The sequence below is a fragment of the Misgurnus anguillicaudatus genome, chromosome 13 (assembly GCF_027580225.2).
Source record: "Misgurnus anguillicaudatus chromosome 13, ASM2758022v2, whole genome shotgun sequence".
NCBI lineage: Eukaryota > Metazoa > Chordata > Actinopteri > Cypriniformes > Cobitidae > Misgurnus > Misgurnus anguillicaudatus.
In genome coordinates this window covers 832,179-857,542 of record NC_073349.2, presented here as the reverse complement: position 1 = coordinate 857,542, position 25,364 = coordinate 832,179, and the positions used below count along the sequence as shown (strand labels likewise).

Genomic DNA, 25,364 nt, shown 5'->3' with positions numbered 1-25,364 from the left:
ACATTTATGTGGACAAAATGGTGTCCTGCCCCATCACGCCACACTTGCCCCCTATAACACTGATCACATCATACAATTTCTGGAAACTATTCATGACATGCTTGTTCAGGGTCTGCAGAATGAAGACCAGGCAAGATTTGTCATCATCTGGAATAATGTCAGGTTTCATCATGCCCATCAGGTCCAAAACTGGTTTGCTATTCATCCCCATTTTTCTGTTGTCTACCTGCCTCCATATTCACCATTTCTAAATCCTATTGAGGAGTTTTTCTGCACATGGTGCTGGAAAGTTGGATACGCCATACAAGAAGGTTCTTTCCATGGTGTCTTGCAAGGGAGAATATAGCATGTGAAGTGGATGAAGTATTGTGGATGGACCCAGCCCGGAAGAAAGATGGAGCCTTGATACACCCAACCATCCCCACATGCAAGCACACATGTTTGGTTTTACACTACATGCAACAACACAACATTTTGATGTATTTTTTTCTTTTCAAACTGTGTACACTAATTTACAACCACAAAGAGCAAACAATAAAACATAAATAAAAAGTTTGATTTCAATTGTACTTTTGTTTTTACTGTATATATTCCACAGCTCTCTCCAAATTACATTACATCAAATACATGGGAGCTTTTAAAAGAAGAGCTTTAGGTTTTGAATAACAGTGTGTATATAACATATTCAAAAATATAACATTATGGTAAAGGTGTTTACAATGTAAGACAAATGTTTGCTTTTGAAATATGTTTGTGATATTTTGACTGTGGTGTTTCATTTTGAAAGAGTTGTGAGGCATTTAGCATTTTGTTTGTGCAATTCTTGAATTTGTGTGTTAAGTTTTGAAAAAAAGACTGTAATTATATGCATTTTGTGTTAAACCAACAAGAAATGTGTTAATAGTATAGCTTACACAGGTGGATGTAGTGCTAACTGTGTTAAGAGTTTTGAAAACTTGTTAAAAGTGTTGAAAAATCTGTCATAGCAATCGTAAAAAACTGTAAGTTTTCAAAAAAGAGGAAAACTTTAGTAAATATATGTGTACGCAGTTTTAAAAAAACTGTAATGAAGTGGCGACATCTGCTGATCAATTTGGCTCCGTGCAAATATTTTGACTCCTCCCTTAAGCTCCGCCGTCATCGTTTCGATTTCATTTCAGTATTGTTTATCCGTGAACGCTGACTGTGGAAGTCAGATTAATTGAGAACTTAATTTTAATAGCTGGCGGCGTTTTACAGTTGGTGATATTCATCTGTTTGGAGTGAATTTTGATGGTGTTGTCGATTGTGAGGTTCGGCTGGTCATGTTTCTTTCACGTGAGTCAGCAGTCAACACAGTTCATATACCATGATAAGATAAATGCTGGTTATCTGCATCCGCTTGTACAGTCATTTGTAAAGCAGTAATAACATTGTAATTTGTAATATTTTTTTTGTAAATATTTAATCGGAGCTGTAATTAGCTGCACTTCATGCATTTGCAGCAGTTGAACTGTTTTAAATCATGCCTGCCATTATAAGACTGCTGAAAGTCCTACGTAAGGTTGTTTTGACTAAAACGATATAGCCTCTTAAACAGTATAGTTTTTGATTTAACCAATTTGCAATTGAAATATGACGGGTATCATGAAAAAATTTGCAGTAATACTATAAAAGATAGATAACATGTACAATTAGTCATACAAAAATGCTAACAGAAAGGACCATACAAATGTAGTTTAATCATTATACTGAGAAATTAGCAAATTATAATTATAAAATAAATAAATTGTTGTGAATTATGTCATTTTGTCAAAAACTTATATAACTGTAGAGACAAACATCATTTTTTAATTTTGATTTTGAGGTGAAATGCTACAGTACGTGATTGTGTAAAAATGTAAAATAAGTATAAAAATATAGGATATAAATAAAGTCCATAACAGAGAAAAAACCTTTTACATATCCAATTAATCTTATTTTAAATGCATTTAAACTGAAAATTATATAACTGACATGCATGTTTTACATTCCTTCTGATCATTGATAACCTTTTACACATCAGAGCATGCGCATCCCTTATGAAAATTAACCATAGTTTTATTGTGGTATAAAGATAGTAACCATGTGTATTGAATACTAACAGCAAAACCATGGTTTTACTGTACTAACCATGGTTTAACTATGGTTTTGGAGTTTTTGTTTTTACTGAAGTAAAACCATGGTTAATTTTCGTAAGGGATACACTTATGCATATATAGGCATGACATTCGTCTCTCTCTGCCATCTGCATCAACTGACAACTTTGACTATATCTTTAATGTAATATAAACATTCAGTTATTGCAAACCTTTGTAATAGTTTTGTAATGTGCAGTGTGTGTGTGTGTGTGTGTGTGTGTGTGTGTGTGTGTGTGTGTGTGTGTGTGTGTGTGTGTGTGTGTGTGTGTGTGTGTGCTATTATAAATAACAGCCTTCTCTTCACAGTCATTAGTGGGGGCAGAGAGACCATGTGGGAGTCACATGCATGCAGAAGATGAGCAGTAAACAGATGATAGGAGCACAGTCCACCTCTGAATGAATTACACTATGAACATCACCACACAGACCCCTAAGACAATCAACGGAGATGTTGCTGTCACCTATGTGCTGGTCCCATTCTTCCTCATTACAGTGATTGGGATAGTTGCTGCAGTGGTAGGTGCCATATAGGCAAATAACCTTGATTTATTAGATGATTTAGCACTTTTTATTTATAACAGTGTGACTCTGTGCTAGTGCAAGGGGAAGAATGCAAAGTCGCATGACGCATTAATTGTGTAAACCCAGGCCAGACAGACAAACATTTCTGTTGTGGATTTGTCTTACTATTGAACATGCACGATTTTATCAGATTCAAATTACCTTGAGAAATCAGCTACAAAGTAGTTATGCAAACTAATGTAGGCTACTAAACTAATGTAACTTCTGTTTTACAGGTGATGTACATAAGGAGGAAACGAAGGTAAAAAAAAACACTGCAGCACTCTTTGAAAGATTGGGATTTACTAAACAGTGGAAGTTCTGTATTTAGAGGTATAGTGGAAGATTTTCTTTTTCCAGGTGGATCATCAAGACTTTTGGTCCTCCTAGTTGTCAATCATTCTGCTGATATTTTTACGCAAGTCGTACGTGCTCGTCCCTAGGTTGTTTTCACTTTCTGGGCATGTACACTTTCAGGTGTATATGTGTGGTGAGCTACGGTTTCAGCCATTCATTGAAGCTCGCCGTTCTCACCGTGTGTTTTTTTATGTAAGAGGGTTGCAAGAGAAAAAGTGTCTACAAATTGTATGACAAGAAGAGAAGAAACAAGACCAGAGTATTTTTGGAAGAATATTTCACACGCTGGCATGCGCTAAAAGCACAGGTTGCCTCAGTCGCAAAGTTTCTGGCATGCTATTTGGAGAAATTCATTTAAAATCACTGCTATTAAAAGTTGATGTAAGTTATTATTAGCGATGCTAGCCTGGCACAAGTCACGTACCGCACAGAACATCTCAATTTGTCTAAAGTAGCCTTATGACCAAATGGTCACGCTGAAATGTTCTAAAACCTTGAATTCATTTTTTAAAATACCAATGTGTTTACCATAGCCTGGGTGCCAGCCGATCTTAGCCCCGCCCACAACATTTTGAGAAACGGGAAGATCGGTCTGGGGTTTCACCGTTGAGGAGCTACTATGCGAGTCCCAAAACTGGCCGACGAATCAAATTGTCAGGGCGGGCTTTATACGATGATGGACAGATGATCAGTAACGTAAATAAACCACGTCACCAAAGAGCGCGTGTTGAATCTGTTTACAACGAAATGGCTGCCGCGGTAGAAATCAGATGTGTGGATTCTGACATTGAGTCTGTTCTAAAAGATATCGACAGAGCATTGATTTTAAAAGAAGAACAGAGAAACGCGAGCAAAGCATTTGTTGATGTTTTTGCCGTCCTTCCTACGGGATTCGGCAAAAGTTGTCGCACTTATGAAGGATCAAGTTAAAGAAGCAACTGAAATGGGTATCACGGCGATGCAACTCGGTGTGCACGACGAGATGGATATAATTAGCGGTCGTTGCCAGCTTCTTTTCGGAAGCCCGGAATCGTGGAGGGACATGCTAGGCTCAGATATTTTTCAAGCAAACATAATGGGTATCGTCGTGGATGAAGTTCAACTAATGTACAAATGGTAAGAGATAGTCTTACTGTATGACTTAATGTGATATAAACGAAATGTTGTAAACATAGTAGGTGTTGATGTACATTCAGTAACTCAGACTTAGTATAATCACAATGTTAGTGTCATTGTAGCGAAATAACTAGCAGTTCGGTCAAGCTGCAAATACGTCATTTCGACATTCGTCTCACACCCTGTTGCTCTGATTGGTCGTAGGTCTATCCAATTGACCTTTCGCCGGCCCCTCCCCCAAAATGCCCATTGTCCAATCACAAATCACAGCAACCGTTACTATGCAAGCACCTCCCACAAACATTCACGCCCGCAGCGTTTGTGAGCGGTGCATACAATGGATAAAACAGTGTGGACTGCCCCATTCAGTTAAATGTGTCGAACATTTACGAAGCATAAATACGTCTGCACAAAGGTAAGGCTTACAGCTAACTAGTTACAGTGTGGTCTAGATCTACCAACTCGAGGCAGCCAAGAACACAAATTGGACCAAAGTTATGATTACCATGAATATAATTGCCAGAATGTTAACCTACTCTCTATGCTAAATTTAATGAGTTATTTTGCCAACATTAGTTAACATGTAAGCTAACGCTAGCTACATTAGCTGCTGTTGTGTTGGGACTTTCAGCTCCCCAACTTTATTTTTCGTCAGTTTACGACAAAGTCGAACATAGCGCCCTTAACAATCAACTTTAAATAATTTGTTTTTATCTTTCATGTAGCATTTTATGAACGGAAAACCTACCCCTGAGTTTCCCAATCCCGTAAATGCTAAGCAATTTTATTATATTATACATTTTATTTTATTGTATTATCTGTCCTGCAACTTTTAAGACAAAACAATTTCCTATTTGTGAAATCTGAGTATCACCATAAAAAAAACATTATGATTCTCAAAACGGCTATCCTCAAAACAACAGACAGAGAAATGTTAGTTAGCTTTCAATGGCTTTGGAACACACGTAGGTTTAGCTTGCCAAGATACCCTTGTATTTTAACAAAATAGCTACTCGCAATAGACATTAATAGACTATACCATATGAAAGATAACTTACTCGGCAGTGCAAGAGCATGGTCCACAAGGCTGTGCTGGTTGCATTTGAGTTACAGGTCATGTGGTTTCTCATTTTTTTGTGTGAGACCGGTAAGCATTTGCCTCGATAGTAGTCCTGTCTCCTTCATTGCGTATTTTTATATTTTGAATATATCCCTCCACTGCATACTGTAACCCTTTTAAACCCTTGTAAACCTTTTGCCTCGATTTGGAGGAAATCGCGGCGGTATAGCTCCAAAAAATGTCACTGACACGCACGGGTATATCGCTTTTCCGTCATGGCAATCTGTCGCGCTGGTCATTTGTTTGTCGGACGTAGCAACAGTAACTGGGGGGGGCGGGGCTCGGCGAAAGGCTAATTGAGTGCAGAGGCATTTTTCGGTTGAGACATAATTATAGCTCAATGGAGAATAGAATTGAGTATGACAAAGTCAGGCTATGTTTACCATAGTATTTATTACTCAAATGCAACAAGCTACTTCTCCATTGCAGATCATGTCTTGAGTCCTCACTCAATCGATCAGTATAATAAGTAAATAAAACACGGAAGGACATTTGACATTTTGTCTTGCATTAATGTTTTTGAGTTAGTTTATAATTTGCAAATCTTCTTTTGGAAAGCAGGCTTGTATGAGCCATGCCGACAGCAACTTGTAAACAGAGCGCGCACGAGAAGAACTAGGCTCGTGCAAGCTCTCTCGTGTACACATTTAATAGGCAATCCCTCTTGGGAGCAGGTAGAGTGTTGTGCATGTGCATTTTTTTTTTCAAAAAGTGGAGAGGGCGATTCTTTTCTAAAATTCAGGAAAATCTTCAACTATACCTTTAACAGAAATGTTTGTAATATACTTTGTTGTTCTCAGCAAGAAGAATTAATAGATGGGTTAAATGGGACTTTAGTTAAAGCAACACTATGTAGTTTTTTTTACCTTTAAATAATGTCTCTAAAATGATTTCAGTGATACTGTAGAACAACTTTTAACTGGACAAATTGTACTGTTGCTGCAACCTGAGCAGCCTCCTAGCTGCTACAAGCACAATCTGAAAGTGGTAGTGGAGGGTAGAGCACACAGCTCCGCCCCTCCCCCTGCCTGCAGAAGAGTGTCTGATACCAGGCACTGTTGCGCTTTTCAACCACAAGGGGGAGCTGTAAGTCATTTTTACATGGAAACTACATAGTGTTGCTTTAAAACAAAATGTGGCCAAATCAGAGCTGTATGAGAATTTGTTTTGGTGGTTCATTTACCAATACAAACTTTCAAGAAAAGTTTGTGATGACACCTTCTAAGTTGTCCAAGATGCTTGATCAAATAAATGTGTTTGACCTGGAGTCCATCAACTTAAAACGACTTCAGAAACATTCTTCAGATTTATTTCTTCTTTGTAACACAATTACCATTACTTCTGCATGGACATTATCTAAATATGTGGAAAATGGGGTTGTTTTTGTTATTAACTAAAGACCTTTTGTTCTGCATGTGTTGTCTTAACATTTAGGATTGACAGACTACGGCATCAGCTGCTTCCAGTTTACACTTATGACCCAGCTGAAGAGCTAAATGAGGCAGAACAGGAGATTCTTTGGAAGGAGGAAGACACAAAGGTACACACATAACAAAAGATCTTGACAGATTTTCTTTTCTCAAATCTTAAACATACTAGATTTAAAAATCATGGCGCATCACACACTACAGAGGATATTATTATGATTATTGTACCAGAACAAGTGCTTTACATTCACTCAAGTGGAAGTAGGTGTAAACTAATTGAGATTGTGACACATTTATGAGTATTTTTGGGGGCAGTTTCCCAGAAAATTAATCCAGGACGAGGCCTTTATTTACAGTCATGGCCAAAAATGTTAACACCCTTGGTAAATATGGTCAAAAAGCTGTAAAAAATCTACAATGTTTCATCTTTTAAGCTTTAATTTAAAAAAAATCACAAAATATGATGTTTCATTGAAGTAAAACAACTAAAAGAGGAGGGGAAATTACATTACGTAATAAATTATTTTCTCTAATAGACTCTGGGCACAATTGTTGGCACCCCTTCATTATATACCCTTTGCTCCCTCCATTTGCAAGGATTATTTAAAGCCATCTTGTGTTCCTGCTGCCAAAAAAGTATTTTATGATTCATATGGCCACAGAACCCAGTCCTGTTTAAAGGGATAGTTTGGCCAAAAATGATATTAGTCACGTCTGCATTCAAGATCAGAGCTTTACGCAGCGTACGGAGGTTACTCTGCTGCAACTCTGTGCCCCCGCCCTCCGAATTTGTCATATGTCACTAAGCAAAGTGCGTACACTACGCTAATACCCTCTCCTGAATACAGAGGGGTCTAAGATGGCGGCGCTTCCGGAAGGTAGTTATTTTGGTTTATAAAGTTTTAAATATGGATATTTCTACAACAGCACCGTGCGGATTACCCTCAGAAGACCTTTATTTATCATCCTGGAGCCGTTTGGATTTATTTTATGAAGGATGGATGCACATTTTTTGGACTTGAAGGTCGTGGACCCCATAACTTCACATTTAATTAACTGAAAGATCTAAAACATTTTCTAAAATAACTGAAAATGTGTTTGTCTGAAAAACAATGGACATATGCATCTCGGACAGCTTGGGGGTGAGTAAATCATGGGTGTAATATCATTTTTGGCCGAACTTAAAGTTCCAGTTCGCCAAATTAATATGATTGGAGTCACGTACAGCAGCTTGTTTCGCACTCACTTTTTTAAAAAGGTCAGTTATTCAGCTCCCTCTCTAATAGACTATTGTGAAAGTTTTGATGTATTCATCCCAATTTAAAATATTAAATATTAAACATGTTTGATATGATCATGGCAGCCCCAATTTTTAATCAATCAATATTTACTTATAAAGCACATTTCCAACCTCCGAAGTTGACCAAAGGGTTTAAAGCTGTCTTAAATGCAGAAATGGAGGGGCTAATCTAATATAAATCAGTAAGCTGTTCGAAAGATTCAGACCAGCGTTTTTTGAGTCTAGACTAGGGGTGGCGAACGTCGCGGTCCTGGAGAGCCGCAGTCCTGCAGATTTTAGATCCAAACCTGATTAAACCTCACCTGGCTGTAGCTTTCTAGTAACTCTTTAGACCTTGAGTAGCCTGTTCAGGTGTGTTTGATTAGATCTGGAGCTAATTTCTGCAGGACTGCGGCTCTCCAGGATCGTTGTTCGCCACCCCTGGTCTAGATCTAGGCACGGCAAGTAGACCCAGATCATTTGATCTCAGTTATATTTTCTTTGCGAGAACATTGGAAGATGTGAGATTCTGTGAAATTCTGTGAAAACGTTATAAGAAACATTACACTTAAGAGAAATATAGAGCAAACAGACTTCTACAGAACACCGGATCCATAAAAATCACAGTTTAACGCTAAAACACTTCACACAGCTATTGCGGAGATGTCACTTTCTGCCACTTTCTGCTCCGCCCACAAAAAAAACGTCATCTTTGTTTGCAAACACGCAAAAGGTCTATTATATAGTACTGTTGGATGTTTGCTGTTTTTAGAGTTTACCTGCTAAGCTTACGTCTTACCTAAAGGCATCACTTAATTCAAATTAGTTTTATTAATATAGCGCGTTTCACAGTTTCTAAAGCAGCTTTACATGAAATAGAGTTATTTCTTATTTGAATAATGTAATACCTAGTACTCCACTATATAACTACTGTATATTATGAACATAATCTAGGATGTACATGGAGGTATTCAAATTTGTTAATAATATAATAATACAATAACTTGTTCCGATTACAAAATGTTGTCATAATTTACTCCTTAAAGCCCTTTAAGTTGTACCTTTAAGTTTTGGTTTGGTGGAGGTATACAGCTTTATGCTATGAAGGATCCTGTATTGAGGGGTTCTTGGGACTCCAGAGACACCAGCAGGTGTAAATACATGTTTGATTCTTTACTGTGGCTTTTTATTGCTGCCTTGTTCTTTACATTAAAAAAAAAAGATTTTAAAGAGCCTTTATATAGTCAAATCTTTCTGTACTGTGAATCACTCATGAATCTTATAATAGTTCAATGATTTTTGTTTGTGTGCAACTCACAGTCTCACCACTAGATGCCGCTAAAATGTACACACTGCACCTTTAAGATAATGCACACTTTTTGTCTTTAGAAAGATCTTTTTTCATAACCATATTGTAGGAGAACTACAACTTGCGTAATAATTTGGAACAGCATATTTTTCAAAATATTATAGTATCTTTTAACATTTTAATTTCATTTAAATAGAAACACATCCACACTGTCATATAAGTGTTGAGGGTAAAATAAAAGTTGTAAACTTACTGACTGTATCTAAATAAACATAAATGGCATGTGCATAATAATTTGGAACGTGGTGTAGTATCTATTAGTTGGTTTCCTTTTGACATTTTTTTGCTCCTGTATTGAAAATTCGGTTTGTGTTAACAATGCCTTGATTGACGTATTCTAGCAGTGCTAATTTGGCCATCTTTTGACATTGATTAGCACTGCTGGGGCAGGTCACCCTAACAATGTAACTCTTACAAACTTCAGTTTTATAACTGAATAATACTGTGCCTGCGTACAGTATATAGTCAAAAACTATAAGATCAAAAATTATCAGAATAAAGAAAAACAGACATTTTTATATTCTTTTTGTCTTTCCAGGTGGTACAGGGTTGGATGAGGTCTTATCAACAGCGGCAACCACTGCTCTCAAAGGATCAAGAAGCATGAAAATGGTTCACTGACTCTATCATTTTGCAGTAGCAGATTTTTCTTTGTGCATGTTTTTGTGGTTCTGCTCTTGGGCCTTGTCAAGAACCAGATCTTGCACATATTAATTCATGGCTTTGCAGATTTAGAAGATGGAGCATTTTGAGCAATAAACCATTGACTTTCTATAGCAGTTTAAAGGGATGAGAAGAGCATTTCAGAAATCATCAGGATGCCGATGTTAGGATACTTGTTACCTGGTATCAGGTCTCTTTTGCAAATATGGTTAACCAACTTGGCTGTCTAAACAACATTCAGTTCCCCAAGACTTAAAAAGGATTTTAATCTTCCACTATTCTGCAAATTAATTTATCCTAGTTTTAAGCCTGGACTTATTTTTTCCCGGAAGGGGATGGTTGGAGCATTATTTATTTCTTAAAAGATTATTTATTTCCTTTTTTTTAGTTGGGGGATGTCCCTGGATAAGAATAACCCAGACAGATTGGCAGGAATGATTAGGGAAAAAGAAAATAGAGAATGCGCTCTACTTTTTCATAATGGGTGTTAGATAATAAACATAGGTAAGTATGTTTAGAACCTTCTATTTGTAAATGATCTTTCCCCTGAATAAAAGACTGTTACTGTTGACAATTGATTGGATGTAAAAAGTAAACAATCTTTACCTTAACAGTATTGAATTATTGTGTTTAAAACTACATTGTTATAGCACTCCATTACTAATAGTTACAACTGTACTGTAAAATACACTGTAAAAAAATCCGTAGAAATTGCAGCTGGGTTGCCGGTAACTTACCGTATATTTAAATTTATGTTATTTACAGGCAACGTTTTGTTCAAAGTTAAATGAACAATTAACATTTACAAGTCTTTATCTTTACAGAGTAAAACTAAAAAAAACAGCATCAAGCAAAACATTCTGGGAAACAAAATCTGAAGCAAAAAACAGAAAAAGGTTGATGATGATTTCTGGTTCCCAGAATGCTTTGCATGAGGCTGTTATTGTATAGTTTTGTTCTGTAAAGATAAAGACTTGTTGATATTTAAAATTTATTCAACTTTGAACAAACTCTTGCCGGTACATAACATAAATTTAAATCTACGGTAAATTACCGGCAACCCAGCAGCAATAACATTGTAATTTCTACGGAATTTTTTCAACTGGGTAGCATGAGGTTATGCCAGGAAAAAATGAATATTAATTCAGCTGTGTAGCAACATATTTGTTTCATTTTTCATCATTTCATGATGAAAGATTACAAAGGAATTTTTACTGGACAAAAATGTTGGTACAGTGTGATTGCAATGTGTGATTTTAATCCCTATGCCTTATTACTTTTTGCCTCCACAATAGGATACACACATTTAAATGTCAAAAATAACAGACTTAAAAGAGTGTGTACTTTTGGGCCCTTTCATACACCCGTGTAAAAGTGTTTATTGCTAGTTTCGGCCCGGCGCAGTCATCACTTTCAAGTTGTTTAGATAGCCCCCATGGGGTTCTGGTCTGAGAATGAGGTTTGTTCAGGTGCATTGTTGGCGCTTCACTATTTTGAGGCTAAAATAGACTATGCCATTGACTTACTAACCTGGTCAATGGTACAATTTTGTTATTGTTATTTAAAGAGCGCCAATAACTTGCACCAAAAAAAATTGCACCATTGACCAGGTTTTAGTTGATCAATGGCATAATCTATTTTAGCCTCAAAATAGTGACGCGCCAACAATGCACCTGAACAAACCTCATGCGCCTATAAACGTGACAACAGTGCGCATTTGCTTTTAACATGCATGGATGCGTAGCAGCACGCAAAGGTTTTTAAATATGAAACAATTCACGGATTGATATGTAAAATGTTATTTTTGAGTCTCTTGGACATAAATGTGTACAGTTTACAGGACCTTAGAAGGCGTCACCTGTAGCCTGGTAAGCTTTTTTTGCTAATATTAGTACTAATTGTCAGGGTGGGGTGGTGGATAGAACCCAAACGCAGACAGCTATAAATACCCTCGAGGGGGCAAACAATGACAATAACTTGAAAATAATCACGACAAGACAGATCACACGAGACAGTATCATAGATACACAATGAACCGGCACGAGACATAAGACACAATAGCCGTTTCTCAATACCAAGTACGCCAAACTCGGACTTGTGTCCTTCGTAGTTCGAACTTGCAAGTTCAGACTCGGAAGAACGAACTTCTGACGCGAAATGCATTCTGGGAAACTTCACTGTCATAAGTCCACACAAGTCTCCTCTGGCCCTGTCCCAAATGGCGCACTTCATGTGGACTTTCGGTCTCGTGGCCTTAAATTGCGCGTTCTCGCTTAGTCTACGAGTCCGTAGGGTGTCCCATCTGTCATTTTTATGCTTTGAAGTGTGCTCATCAGCGCCTCCTTTGCTCCCTTGATGCGGTCTTCAGCGAAGCCCGCACTGCAGCAGGCTTCGCGCACTTTACCAACCCAGAAGTCCTTGCGAAAGGGCAATCAGACCAATCAGACGATGGAAGGGAGGAGTTCACACTGACGGGCAACTTCTCTACCTATTTCCGGTGTGATGCTCGAGTCTGTCCCAAAATACGACTCCGGTGCACCCACGTGGACTCGCATCAAGGGTCCCTAAAGTCTGGACTACGTGATGTCATCAAAGTGTGGACTCTGAGGAGGACCACAAGTCCGGAGTGTGCCATTTGGGACAGGGCATCTGATGCATCCTCGATAAAATGGGCGGATCAAGAACACATGCAGGGATTTTATGTGAACTTGGGCTTGATGCGAACTTTGAATTGGAACAGTACTTGGGCCGCGACTGATGACGTTTCACAAGTCCACAAGAACGCAAGTACAGACAAGAACGCATATTGAGAAACGGCTAATGGCTTTAAATAGGGAAAACTAAACTAGGGAACAATGACAAACAGGTGAAGTGAATAAACCAATCATGAATAATTAACAAGGAAACGAGGGGGCAGGGTCAAGACTTAAGACAGGAGAGCATGCGGTACACAAAACATAAACACAGACCATGACTCTTCACACAAAACAAGACAACAGTGATGGCTGCCATTACCCTGTCACATGAGACACATAAAAGACATAAAGGGCTGACAGGACCATGACACTAATATTGCTACCCCACTGATTTATTGTATATGATGACTTTGTAGGATATGGTGAGATGAGAACTATTTTTAAGTGATGCTTGCATATTTGTAAATTATTCTTTGAGATAACACTGATCATATAGAGGGTATGCAACAACGTCTCTTTTCCACATGACCACGCAGGAGCTCGCCTTGTTGAGTGGCAAAACATTCAGCAAAATGGCTGCTTTTCAAAGTGACTGCTGAGAAAACGCCAGTAAAACTGACTGATCAGCTTAAATTGAAATTAGTTGGCCTTAACAGTGACCCTAACCACTTGCCAAAACAACCAATAGTCTGTGGACACTGGCATATTGGCCAGACATTGCTTTTTCTGATATATGTTTGTCCTGCCTAACACGATCACCTTTGTAGAAAACAAGGCTCATCATAATTGATGTTTTTTAATGAAGGCTCATTGACAAAACTTTGCAATTACACAGAATAAGAGTATTCATTGGTGTATCTTTATAGGATTGTATCCCAAATTTTTACATACCTGACCATTTGGCTACTGCTACTGATTTACTTCTCTTTTGACTGTTGTTGGTTTTTTGCAGTCTGAAAAAAGACCGCTCCAAATATTTGTTGAATCTGTTAGCACAGTCGATCACACAACTACTTTTCCCATTTTAGATGCCTTTTTCACGCTATGCTAATGCTGTCGATCAGACTTTTTGTAGCTTTTTTCAGACAGTGGGCGTTACCGCAGTCCCTTTCGCCGAAGGTGACGTCACGTGCATACCCTCTACACCAGGGGTGGGGAACCCTGGTCCTGGAGGGCCACTGTCCTACAGAGTTTAGTTCCAACCCTAATTAAACACCTGAAAAATCTAATTAAAGTCTTCAGGATTATGTGGAAATGAAATTCAGGTGTGTTTGATTAGGGTTGGAACTAAACTCTGCAGGACAGTGGCCCTCCAGGACCCAGGGTTCCCCACCCCTGCTCTACACAAACGCTCAAACTTAGTGAACAGAGACTTCTTTCATTTAATTGGTTGGAATTCCGCATACCTCTTTAATGTAATAGGCTGAAATTCACGTTAATTTATTTTCTAATGTTTATATAAACATAAATTCACAAAATGTATCACTAAAGTGGTGATGTAAGCAGTCGGCCACATCCGGTGAAAAAATGGGTCTCTATGGGCATCTGCTGGTCGAAAGGATTTATTTCCTAAACTGTAATTCTTTTATGTTTTTTCTAAACACCAGATGGCCGAATTCAACACATAACATCTAAATCAATATCTAAAAACAATTTAAATCAAATTTAGATCATAATTTATGTTAATTTTTCATAAAAAATGATATTTTACAGGCAAGCTAATGGTGTAGTTAAGGAATTTAGTGGTAAACAGGTACAAAAGTACTTCCCATCTATACATTAATGCTGTGTTTTGGGAGATGTGAAGTAAACAAAACAAAAAGATACATTATTCTTATCATTAAAAATATATTTATTTTTTGTAATCACACTTTTATTTTCTGGGGTCATTTTCCCCACGGAACTCTAACGTATACATGAAAAAGGGCGCTTATGAGGGTGAAGTGGGTAAATATAGGAGGAATATGGCAATAGTATTTTGATGTGCCACACCTCCTGATGGCAGAAGGTTGCGCAATACCTGAATAGTGCACATAAATGTCTATAGCACAGGGTCTTATTGAACATTAATTAGAGTACAGATTGGACACTGTGGGGTGGTTTTCTGGGGCCTCATTTATAAAGCGTTTTTACGCACAGACTTGATCTTAGACCGTGCGTACGCTCAAATCCACTCAAACGCTCAGATTTATAAAACTTGTCTTTGACGTGGAAAAGTACTTACCTCCACATTTATAAAAGTGCGTCGTAGGAACTGTCCTACATTTCATCTAAGACCATTTCTGAAATTATCGTAAGTGTGATTCAGAGAAAAGAGCTTACGCACAAAAAAACGTGCGTACGCCTCTTTTCCAGATGTGCGGTTTATAAATCACAAATGATCTTAAAATTGTGCGCAGCTGAATGCTTTTAGAACTACGCCTTGTAAACGCCCCTAATTTAATTCATTAGCATATAAGTATAAAATTTTCAAAGGCCAAATTCTCTGACTGCTACAATGGGGAGTGGTAAGAAAACATATTTGTTGTGGTTTGCTTAAGTTTTTAATATTTCTAAATTCTAACATGGAAACTTTATTGACATCACTCAAGTTAAGGCGATTATTAGTGGATCTTTCAATTCACGGGTTTCATTTAAATATAGTTTTACACGTAGGCTAAACATTTATTATATATTATATTTGTGTCTTTAAAGTTTTGTTTCAGTTTGCCATGCCTCCTGCGCGACAGTGTTAAAATAAGATATTTTCGACTTTAAAATTCAAAGATCGTATCTTAAACTGTCGGAATATATTCCATATGGATTAATTTGTATTTACAGAGGTTTAACATTAAAATAGATGCATGGGAATAATTTGTATTAATTTTTGAAATACCCATCACTCTTAAATGTCGCATGTCCCTTGGATAAATCGAGGCTTCACAATTTAGTTCCTTTCACGTCGTTTTAATCATTAAATTCTTTTTTAAATTCGTTTTACTTTCATTCAATAAAGCTCATGTTCTGTAACATTTACATGTGCCTTAAACACTGCGAAACAATTTTGCTATATTTTTAAATATTTTTTTAAAAGATGACGAACAATCGTTTTCTGAACCTATAGCTTGGGCGCCATCTTTTTGGATTGGAATGGGCCTACATTTTAAAATATCAAAATAGGCCAACATATTTTGTTTTAAAATATATTCTAAAACCTGGTTAAATTATTTTGGAGTAGCCTAGTAGGCCTTCTCCACAGTTTGTTCATTTTCTGTGTGCATCATAGTTACATGTTTTTACGGTTCTATTCTGAATAAACAAACAGCGCAGTTTACATGCTTCGTCCTTGTTGCATTAGCTCATTAAGTTAATTCTAAACAGATTTCTGTAATTCAAAAAAATCTGAATTGTAGTTGAGAACGTCACGGCGCACTATTAAAACATTGTCGGTAATGTGTCGGTCGGGCTGGGCTCGGACCACTGATCTATATAAATGACTGGATTGTGCATGACGTCACACTTGTGAAGCCACCGCGCCGCCATGTTGGTATACCCAAACGTTCTATTAAACCAATGGACGTTATCAGATTTTAATGATAAAACATCACTTTACTCGTCTTCGTTTTTATATGTGAAGTTACCCTGTACATTATTACAACAAAAACGTCCAAAGCATGTAAATAGTTATTTACTGAAAGTTGTACATTTTGCGTTTTAATCAGTTATTTATTTATTACAGTATCAGATCAGCAGACAGACCGCAGCATATTTAGTATTAATGACAATAAGCGTGTTCATTCTGAAATCTAAATACATAATCATGCTTTGTACCGTATGTGCATGCAATAATTTGCTAGTTTTGTAATTATGTTATCTAAACTTACAAGTTACCTGAACTTATTTAGAGAAATAACGCTGACCGTCACAGAATGTCAAACAAAACTTTATTTATACCAGGGCCGGCGCCACGAGGGGGCGTGAGGGGGCGTCGCCCCCTCATCGGCACTCTCCCGCCCCCTCAGATCACCATTAATGTTGAATGGAATTTTAATGATATTTTATTTAAAAATCACATTTGCCTTGTGTATTGTCTTCCTAAAGTGAATTTTACGGTCTAATTATTTAACAAAACAAAAAAATCAAGTGTGCATGTATTCTACCGTGACATTAATAAACACACGCCCACTCCATGGCTTGTTACACTTCAGGCGGCGCCGCTGGAACTGTGAGGCGATGACGTCAAAGCGCCGCGAGAGAGAGACGAAATTACACTTTGCATGATTTCTCGAATCGTTCTCGCGGTACTTTGACGTCATCCGGCTGTCGGTTCTTGCAGCGCCGCATGGAGTTGAACAAGCCTATTGTGTTGACGGCTTGACACACGTCGACAATGAGCCAGCGTTCTCAGTCTCAGCGGCAAATCAAGATGTCGAAGTGCGAAAGTATATCAAAAGTTACAGAAAGGAGTGGGAGAGTGACTCGGGCCTGCCCTGTATCAATGGATATATGTAAAATAGCGCTGCAAATTCTGCAAACCGGACTCCGGATTATCACACATCAAAAAATGCCGTGGCTTGGATTATTATCGGAGCATTTCAGGTGCACAGAACCAAATGTTCGGCTGTCATGTCAATTCTGGCACCATGAACTTCAGCCAGACTGTACATAGTTTCGAAAAGTTCAGATGTTTATGTTCTTCAGCATCCTTGCAAGTTACAACCTATTATTGTTCTGCATTTAACGTTAAAGGTAAGCATACGATCTCTCTCTCACACACACCTGTTTATCAGAAGTAAAATACGTGTATTATTATTAATATTAATAGATAAAAATCAGACATGAATTTATAATTAACGAATAGGTATTTGAATTAGCCTATCCTAAAGCATAGCTAAATGTGTAAACGAGTTATTGTCATTTTGCTATTGTGGTTCTCTATCTGCTGGTGTTTAATCGCTAGCTTATGGTGCATTACTTGTGGCAGTTAAAATAACTACGTAAAATGATCAAAATGAACCAAAATTTTGATAAAATGTTGCGTTTGGACCATTTTTGCGCTAGAAACCATTTGCAAACACTGCCACCCATCATTACGTAAAAATTATTTGCACTACGTACTACGTCTGGGTCTGAACTTCAAATCAGCAGTGTTGTGCTGTTAAGTAACATTAGGTATGCTTTTTTGTTGTTGTATATAGTAAAAGTGTTCAGATCATGTACGTTGCTCACTATAGCTGTAGTTTTTGTGGTTGTATTACATAAATGTTTGTTTATAACACGTTAAAGCTTAAGGGACGTACCAAAGCTATATGTATTTTCTAGATTGGGGAATTAAATTCATTTTGTGTGATCGCCCCCTCTGGTATTTAAGACGCCCCCTCATCAGCGCTCGGCTGGCGCCGGCACTGATTTATACCCGTGTCATTAACAAATGCAACAGACACACTCACCTTAACGGTTTTTTATAAATCCATTATCCTGCCCGATTAAAACATAAACATTGCAAATAACACCAGAATTAACAAATAATTAACGTACACATATCCTAAAAATTAACCTTGTGTAACTGATACGCTGTAAAGGGGGTAAATTTTGATCATGATTTTGAATGGAAGTCAATGACGCTCTCTGCCGGTTGGGTATGCCAAGATGGCGGCTCGAACTCTGTGCTGGCTTCACCTCACGCAGTTACGTCAAGCGTTCTATGCCCAGTCCAGTCATTTATATAGATCAGTGGCTCGGACACAAGGCGCAGGGGCTTCGGTTATGTTTTTTTGTGCCCGATTGAAGCTCTAATACAGATGATGTTGACGCTGTAAAAGTTTCGAATATTTATTTATTTTTTATCAAACATATTCAACACTTTTTTTTACATTAGCCAGAGGATGAAAGAGAAAAATAATTTAATAAAAACATCGAAATGCTGACATACATTAATACATTTAGCAGCTTTCTTGTTTATCAGATTATTAATAGATTTTAGGTAGCCTATTGCTTAACTTCTAATAGAAAAATACGGAATAATGGTTTATAATCACCATATTTACATTTATTTATAATAAACGTTGCAAACAAAAGTAACACATTAATCAAATAATATTTCGTATGTAATAAGATATCATAAGAGAAAAAAAAATATTTAAATATTTTCCAAAGTCTTAAGAAAAATATATGAATTCTAACAAAAGAGCACAAATCTAATCATTTTTTTTTCTTTTTTTGAATAAGGACAACTACAAAACAAATGAAAAAAATTTCTGCATGTTGACCACAAAAGGTACAAAACAAAAAGTTTTGAATATGCCTACCTGCAATACTGCAATATTGCCACAAGGAAACGTGCGTACGTCAAGTCGGAACCTGACGTGGAGGTAAGTACTTTTCCACGTCAAAGACAGGTTTTGTGGGACTGGGCGTTTGGGTGGATTTGAGCGTGGGCACGGTCTTGGATCAGGGCCCGTATGTATAAAACATCTCAGAAATGCTCTTAAGAATAGTCTTAAGCTATGACTTAAGTGTCAAAAAATTCTTAGTAAGGAGTAGGACCAGTCTGAGAATAGAAGACGTTTATAAAGAAGCTGAAAGCAACTTTCAGTAAAGTGTAAGACTCATTCTTAAGTGCTAACTTAAGTGCCGCAAACTAAGGACTACAATGATTTCAACACAAAATGGCCGCCCTTAACCTCTGAATCAGCCAATAGAAAGCCGGCAATGTTTAACAGTCGCAGCAGCATGTGACACCATACATTCATGAATCATGAAGACATTCAAATTATATTAGTATTTAAATATTTTAAATTTAATTTGCTTAAAGAAATGTTTAACAATATGACAAATAAGTACATGCATTTATTTTACACGATTTTGAACAATTTTGATTAAGATTCAACATGTTAATGAAATAGACAAACGTAATACTATTTAAAAAAAAAATGAAGATGATGAATAATATCATTTTAATTTTACTCACAAGCTGTTTATAAAAAAAGACTAAAGTTTGCAAACACTTAGATAAAAAAAAATTTGATAATCAAGCCTGAACAAAATGATCAAGTTAAGTTGGACTTCTCCACTTAAACAAAGTTTTAATTTTTGCCATCTTTGTCGCTTTCTTTGGCTTGCTCACTGCTTACATTGCTAACATCATGTTTTGGGTCAGGGTTTTATACTCTATTAATATCACTTTACATAATGATGTCACTGCAACCTTGTATATACTTCGCAATTATTGAGGTTGATAATGCTATTGTAGATTTTATTTACATTTTTATGGTATTTTATTTACCTATCATAAACTTTAAAATGTAAAAGCGTCTCTACTTAAAAACTTACTTCAATTGGTAACACCTAATACTTAAACATTTTTAACTTTAATTATTTCACTTAAACTGAAAGATTTAAGTTGAAAAAACATGACATTTTTAGGCATTATCAATAATTTGATTCAACTTTAACTTTTTACAGTGTATTTTATTCAAATTTATATACCATTTAAGTATATACAATTGCTCTCTTAATAATCCCATAAAAATTCTTGGTACTGTGCTAGCACTTAAATATATTTTTTTACTAATATACATCTTATACTGTAATTATATTGTGTAATATATTATACATTGAATAAAAACCTTATACTCTTTATATTTCATGTTATATTAATTTCTATCTACTGTCTATATACTACTAACATGTATATATTGTACATTTTCTGCTCTGCAGCAATGCAACAATATTTTTTTTCAAAAGTGCTATAGAAATACATTTGAATTAAAGTAATTCTTACAAATTTTTTGTTGTAAAGTGCCTCTGCCTCTCTGCTGCCCTCTTGTTACTCTTAACTAGGTTAAGAGACCTCTCCAGCTCTCTTAAATAATTTAGGAGCTGAGACCTAGTCTTAACACTTAGGATGCTTTATAAATCAAATGTATTCTTAAGTCTAGGAATAAGAGTAAAATGACGTCATTCTTAGAATTTTGACACAGTTAAGACTAAAATTTTACTCTGAGCGGCTTTATACATACGGGCCCAGATCTGTGCGTAAAAACGCTTTATAAATGAGGCCCCAGGTTCCGACTTGACGTACGCACGTTTCCTTGTGGCATATTCGAAACTTTTTGTTTTGTACCTTTTGTGGTCAACATACAGAAACATTTTTTCATTTGTTTTGGAGTTGTCCTTATTCAAAAAAATACAAAAAGAAGGTTAGATTTGCCCTCTTTTGTTAGAATTCATATATTTTGCTTAAGACTTTGTTTGGAAAATATTTAATTAGTTTTTTTCTCTTATGATATCTTATTACATAAGAAATATTATTTGATTAATTTATTATTCCGTATTTTTTATTAGAAGTTAAGCAATAGGCTACATAAAATCTATTAATAATCTGATAAACAAGAAAGCTGCTAAATGTATTGATGTATGTCAGCATTTCCATGTTTTTATTTAATTCTTTTTCTCTTTCATCCCATGGCTAATGTAAAAAAGGGTTGAATATGTTTGATAAAAAATAAATAAATATTCAAAACTTTTAAAGCGTCAACATCATCTGTATAAGAGCTTAGACCGGGCACAAAAAACCATAACCGAAGCTTCTGCACGTTGTGTCCGAGCCCGGCCCGACCGACACATTACCGACAATGTTTTAATAGTGCGCCGTGACGTTCTCAACTACGATTCAGAGTTGTTTGAATTACAGAAATCTGTTTAGAATTATCTTAATGAGCTAATGCAACAAGGACGAAGCGTGTAAACTGCGCTGTTTGTTTATTCAGAATAGAAACATAAAAACATGCAACAATGATGCACACAGAAAATGAACAAGAATGAACTGTGGAGAAGGCCTACTAGGCTGCTCCAAAATAATTTAACCAGGTTTTAGAATATATTTTAAAACAAAATATGTTGGCCTATTTTGATATTTTAAAATGTAGGCCTATTCTAATGCAAAAAGATGGCGCCCAAGCTATATGTTCAGGAAACGATTTTGTAGTTCGTCATCTTTTCAAAAAATATTTAAAAATATAGCAAAATTGTTTTGCGGTGTTTAACGCACACGTAAATGTTACAGAACATGTGCTTTATTAAATAAAAGTAAAACCGATCGAATTTAATGATTAAAACGTCGTGAAGGGAACTAAATTGTGAAACCTCGATGTATCAATAAGGGACATGCGACATTTAAGAGTGATGGGTATTTCAAAGATTGATATAGATTGTTCCCGTGCATCGATTTTAATGTTGGGCATCTGTAAATCCAAATGAATCCATATGGAATATATTCTGACAGTTTAAGATACGATCTTTGAATTTTAAAGTCGAAAATATCTTATTTTAACACCGCCGCGCAGGAGGCATGGCAAACTGAAACAAAACTTTAAAGACACAAATATTACGTTTAGCCTACGTGTAAAACTATATTTAAATGAAACCCGTGAATTGAAAGATCCACTAATAATCGCCTTAACTTGAGTGATGTCAATAATGTTTCCATGTTAGAATTTAGAAATATTAAAAACTTAAGCAAACGACAACAAATATGTTTTCTTACCACTCGCCATTGTAGCAGTCAGAGAATTTGGCCTTTGAAAATTTAATATTTATATGCTAATGAATTAAATTAGGGGCGTTTAGAAGGCGGAGTTCTAAGAGCATTCAGCTGCGCACAATTTTAAGATCATTTGTGATTTATAAACCGCACATCTGGAAAAGAGGCATACGCACGTTTTTTTGTGCGTGCGCTCCTTTTCTCTGAATCACACGTACGATCATTTCAGAAATGGTCTTAGATGAAATCTAGGATAGTTCCTACGTTGCACTTTTATAAATGAGGCCCCTGGACAGGGATTAGCTAAAAACAGGACTCGACCTTGGTTTAATGAGGAAATATAACTAGTTTTAACAAACATGCCTTACTAAAAACATTACTTGTGTGCATTTGGAGTCAAAACAAAGGGCACTGATGGATTTTAAGATTTGTCAGTTCAAGTTGTTTTCAGTTTGGACAGCTCTTACATTTATTTTAGTCTAGGACTAGTCTAATCCCTGTCTGGGAAACCGCCCCTGTATGTTTAAGCTAAGGGTGGTGAACGTCGGTCCTGGGGCCTCATTTATAAAGCGTGCGTACGCACAGATTTTCTTAAAGAAATAGCAGACTTCCTATCTGAACTCACAGTCACAGTAGATAAAGCTCTTATCGTTGGTGATTTTAATATTCATGTGGATAACCCAAAAGATGCATTAGGACGTGCGTTTTTGGATGTTCTTAATTCTCTCGGTATTAAACAAAACGTGTCAGGGCCCACGCATACTCGTAAGCACACATTAGACTTAATTCTGTCACTCGGACTCAATATTAATGACATCGAAATATCACCCCAGAGCGATGCCGTTTCAGACCATTGCTTTGTGTCTTACACGATACTTCTAGATAGGACCGCTCAGTCTACAACATGCTACAGATTAGCCAGAACAATTATTTCCACCACTAAAGATAGCTTTATTAGCACTCTTCCAGACCTGTCTCAAATGAAACATGTAGCAGATAACTGTGATGATCTGGATATTATAATAGAAAACCTGAACAACGTTTGCACTAGCACATTGGATGCCGTTGCTCCCATTCAAAAAAAGAGAATCAAAGAAAATCATAACAACCCTCGTTTCCTATTTAGCACAGTTGCAAAACTGACTAGAAACAAAGAACAAACAGAAACAAATAGTAAACTCCAACACAATAGTAATGACTTCATGAACTTCTTTACTAACAAAATTATGTTTATTAGGGAAAACATAGAAACTACGCAAGCGGCCACCACTATACCCAATAGTACATTTACCACTAGATTACCATACGAACATCTTGAGTCATTTAAACCTACTACAATAGAAGAGCTCTCTAAATTAGTAACTTCATCCAAATCATCGTCCTGTATACTAGACCCCGTTCCCACAAAATTACTAAAAGAGGTATTTCATGTAGTGTCAGACACGGTACTAAACATCTTTAACTCATCTCTAGAATTAGGATACGTTCCAACGGCTTTCAAACTAGCAGTTATTAGACCGCTCATTAAAAAACCAAACCTTGACCAGGGAGATCTTAATAACTTTAGACCAATCTCAAACCTACCTTTTCTTTCTAAAATATTAGAAAAAGTAGTGGCAAGCCAGCACACACATTCAGAGCTAAAACTAATACATATGAAAAGTTCCAATCAGGATTCAGGCCCCACCATAGCACAGAGACAGCGCTGCTTAGAGTTACAAATGACCTCCTATTAACATCCGATCGTGGTGAAATCTCAATCCTTATATTACTAGACCTTAGTGCAGCCTTTGACACAATAGATCACACAATCTTACTCAATAGACTAGAAAACTATGTTGGCATCAGTGGTCAGGCGCTAGCCTGGTTTAGATCGTATCTAACCAATCGATATGACTTTGTTTATGTAAATGAGGAAGAGTCATATCACTCCCCGGTTAAATTCAGCGTACCACAGTAATCAGTTTTAGGCCCTATCCTATTCTCGTTATATATTTTACCTCTAGGAGACATTATCAGGAAACATAACATAAGTTTTCAGTGCTATGCGGATGATACCCAGCTTTACATCTCCTCACATCCTAGCGAAACACACACGTTTTCTAAGCTAACAGACTGCATTAGCGATGTTAGTGACTGGATGGCACATAACTTTCTTAAGCTCAACTCCAATAAGACAGGGATACTTATTATTGAACCGAATCGCTACAAACATAATATGTCAGATTACAAGTTGCCCATAGATGGCTGCACGGTGGTGCTATCTTCCATGGTTAAGAATTTAGGCGTGATGTTCGACAGCAATTTATCTTTCGATAGTCATATCTCCAACGTCTGCCGCACAGCATTCTTCCATCTTAGAAAAATCTCAAAAATACGCCATATGCTGTCTGCATCAGAAGCAGGAAAGCTTATACATGCTTTTATGACCTCTAGAATAGACTATTGGAACTTGTTACTCAGGGGATGCCATGCTAATCAAGGTAAACAAGCTACAGTTGGTTCAAAACGCCGCCGCAAGAGTGCTTACTCGTTCTAAAAAGTATGACCACATCAGTCCAATTCTGGCATCTTTACACTGGCTACCAGTTAAATATCGTATACAATTTAAAATATTACTAATCACCTACAAACCCTTAAATGGCCAAGCGCCCTCATATATTAAAGAACTACTATCAGAATACAATCCATCACGTAAACTGCGCTCACAAAATTCTGGTCACTTAATTATCCCTAGAATATCAAAAGTGTCTAAAGGTGGTAGATCCTTTTCCTACTTAGCCCCTAAGCTCTGGAATGATTTACCAAATAATGTTCGAGTATCAGACACAGTCGATCAATTTAAATCTAAACTTAAGACATTCTTCTTTAACAAAGCATTCACATAAAATGTCCAGTAAATGTACTTTTCCCACAGTAGTTATTTTGTCTAGAGCAAAGCACTCACATACCTCATATGGGTAATATACCTGTCTGGAACCGAGCTGACTTAGACCACTATGATGTATGATACTTGCATTACATGCGAACGGCCCCTACGCTAATAGAACCCTGTTTTTGTCTCCCTGTCTCGTCCTCGACCCCGAGGACAATG

The 25,364-nt window shown here is 36.7% G+C and overlaps 1 protein-coding gene across 2 annotated transcripts; it reads left to right on the top strand.

Moving 5' to 3' along the window:
* The first annotated feature begins 1,117 nt into the window (after positions 1 to 1,117).
* smim29 (small integral membrane protein 29) lies at positions 1,118 to 10,662 on the top strand. Of its 2 annotated transcripts, none has more exons than XM_055189096.2 (5): positions 1,118 to 1,317; positions 2,452 to 2,675; positions 2,957 to 2,982; positions 6,748 to 6,853; positions 9,927 to 10,662. In XM_055189096.2, exons 2-5 carry the CDS (start codon positions 2,556 to 2,558, stop codon positions 9,993 to 9,995), a joined length of 321 nt encoding a protein of 106 aa, XP_055045071.1. In that variant the 5' UTR covers positions 1,118 to 1,317; positions 2,452 to 2,555; the 3' UTR covers positions 9,996 to 10,662. The 2 variants fall into 2 exon arrangements, with proteins under 2 accessions (XP_055045071.1, XP_055045070.1); XM_055189095.2 differs by having other exon boundaries at positions 1,120 to 1,317; positions 2,466 to 2,675.
* The last annotated feature ends 14,702 nt before the right edge of the window (positions 10,663 to 25,364 follow it).

What these genes read in the sequence shown, in the direction of transcription:
- smim29 (XM_055189096.2), top strand. Translation starts at nt 2,556, where the DNA reads ATGAATTACACTATGAACATCACCACACAGACCCCTAAGACAATCAAC. An exon ending in TACATAAGGAGGAAACGAAG is followed by an intron (nt 2,983 to 6,747) that starts GTAAAAAAAAAC and finishes CTTAACATTTAG; the next exon opens with GATTGACAGACTACGGCATC. An exon ending in GGAAGGAGGAAGACACAAAG is followed by an intron (nt 6,854 to 9,926) that starts GTACACACATAA and finishes TTGTCTTTCCAG; the next exon opens with GTGGTACAGGGTTGGATGAG.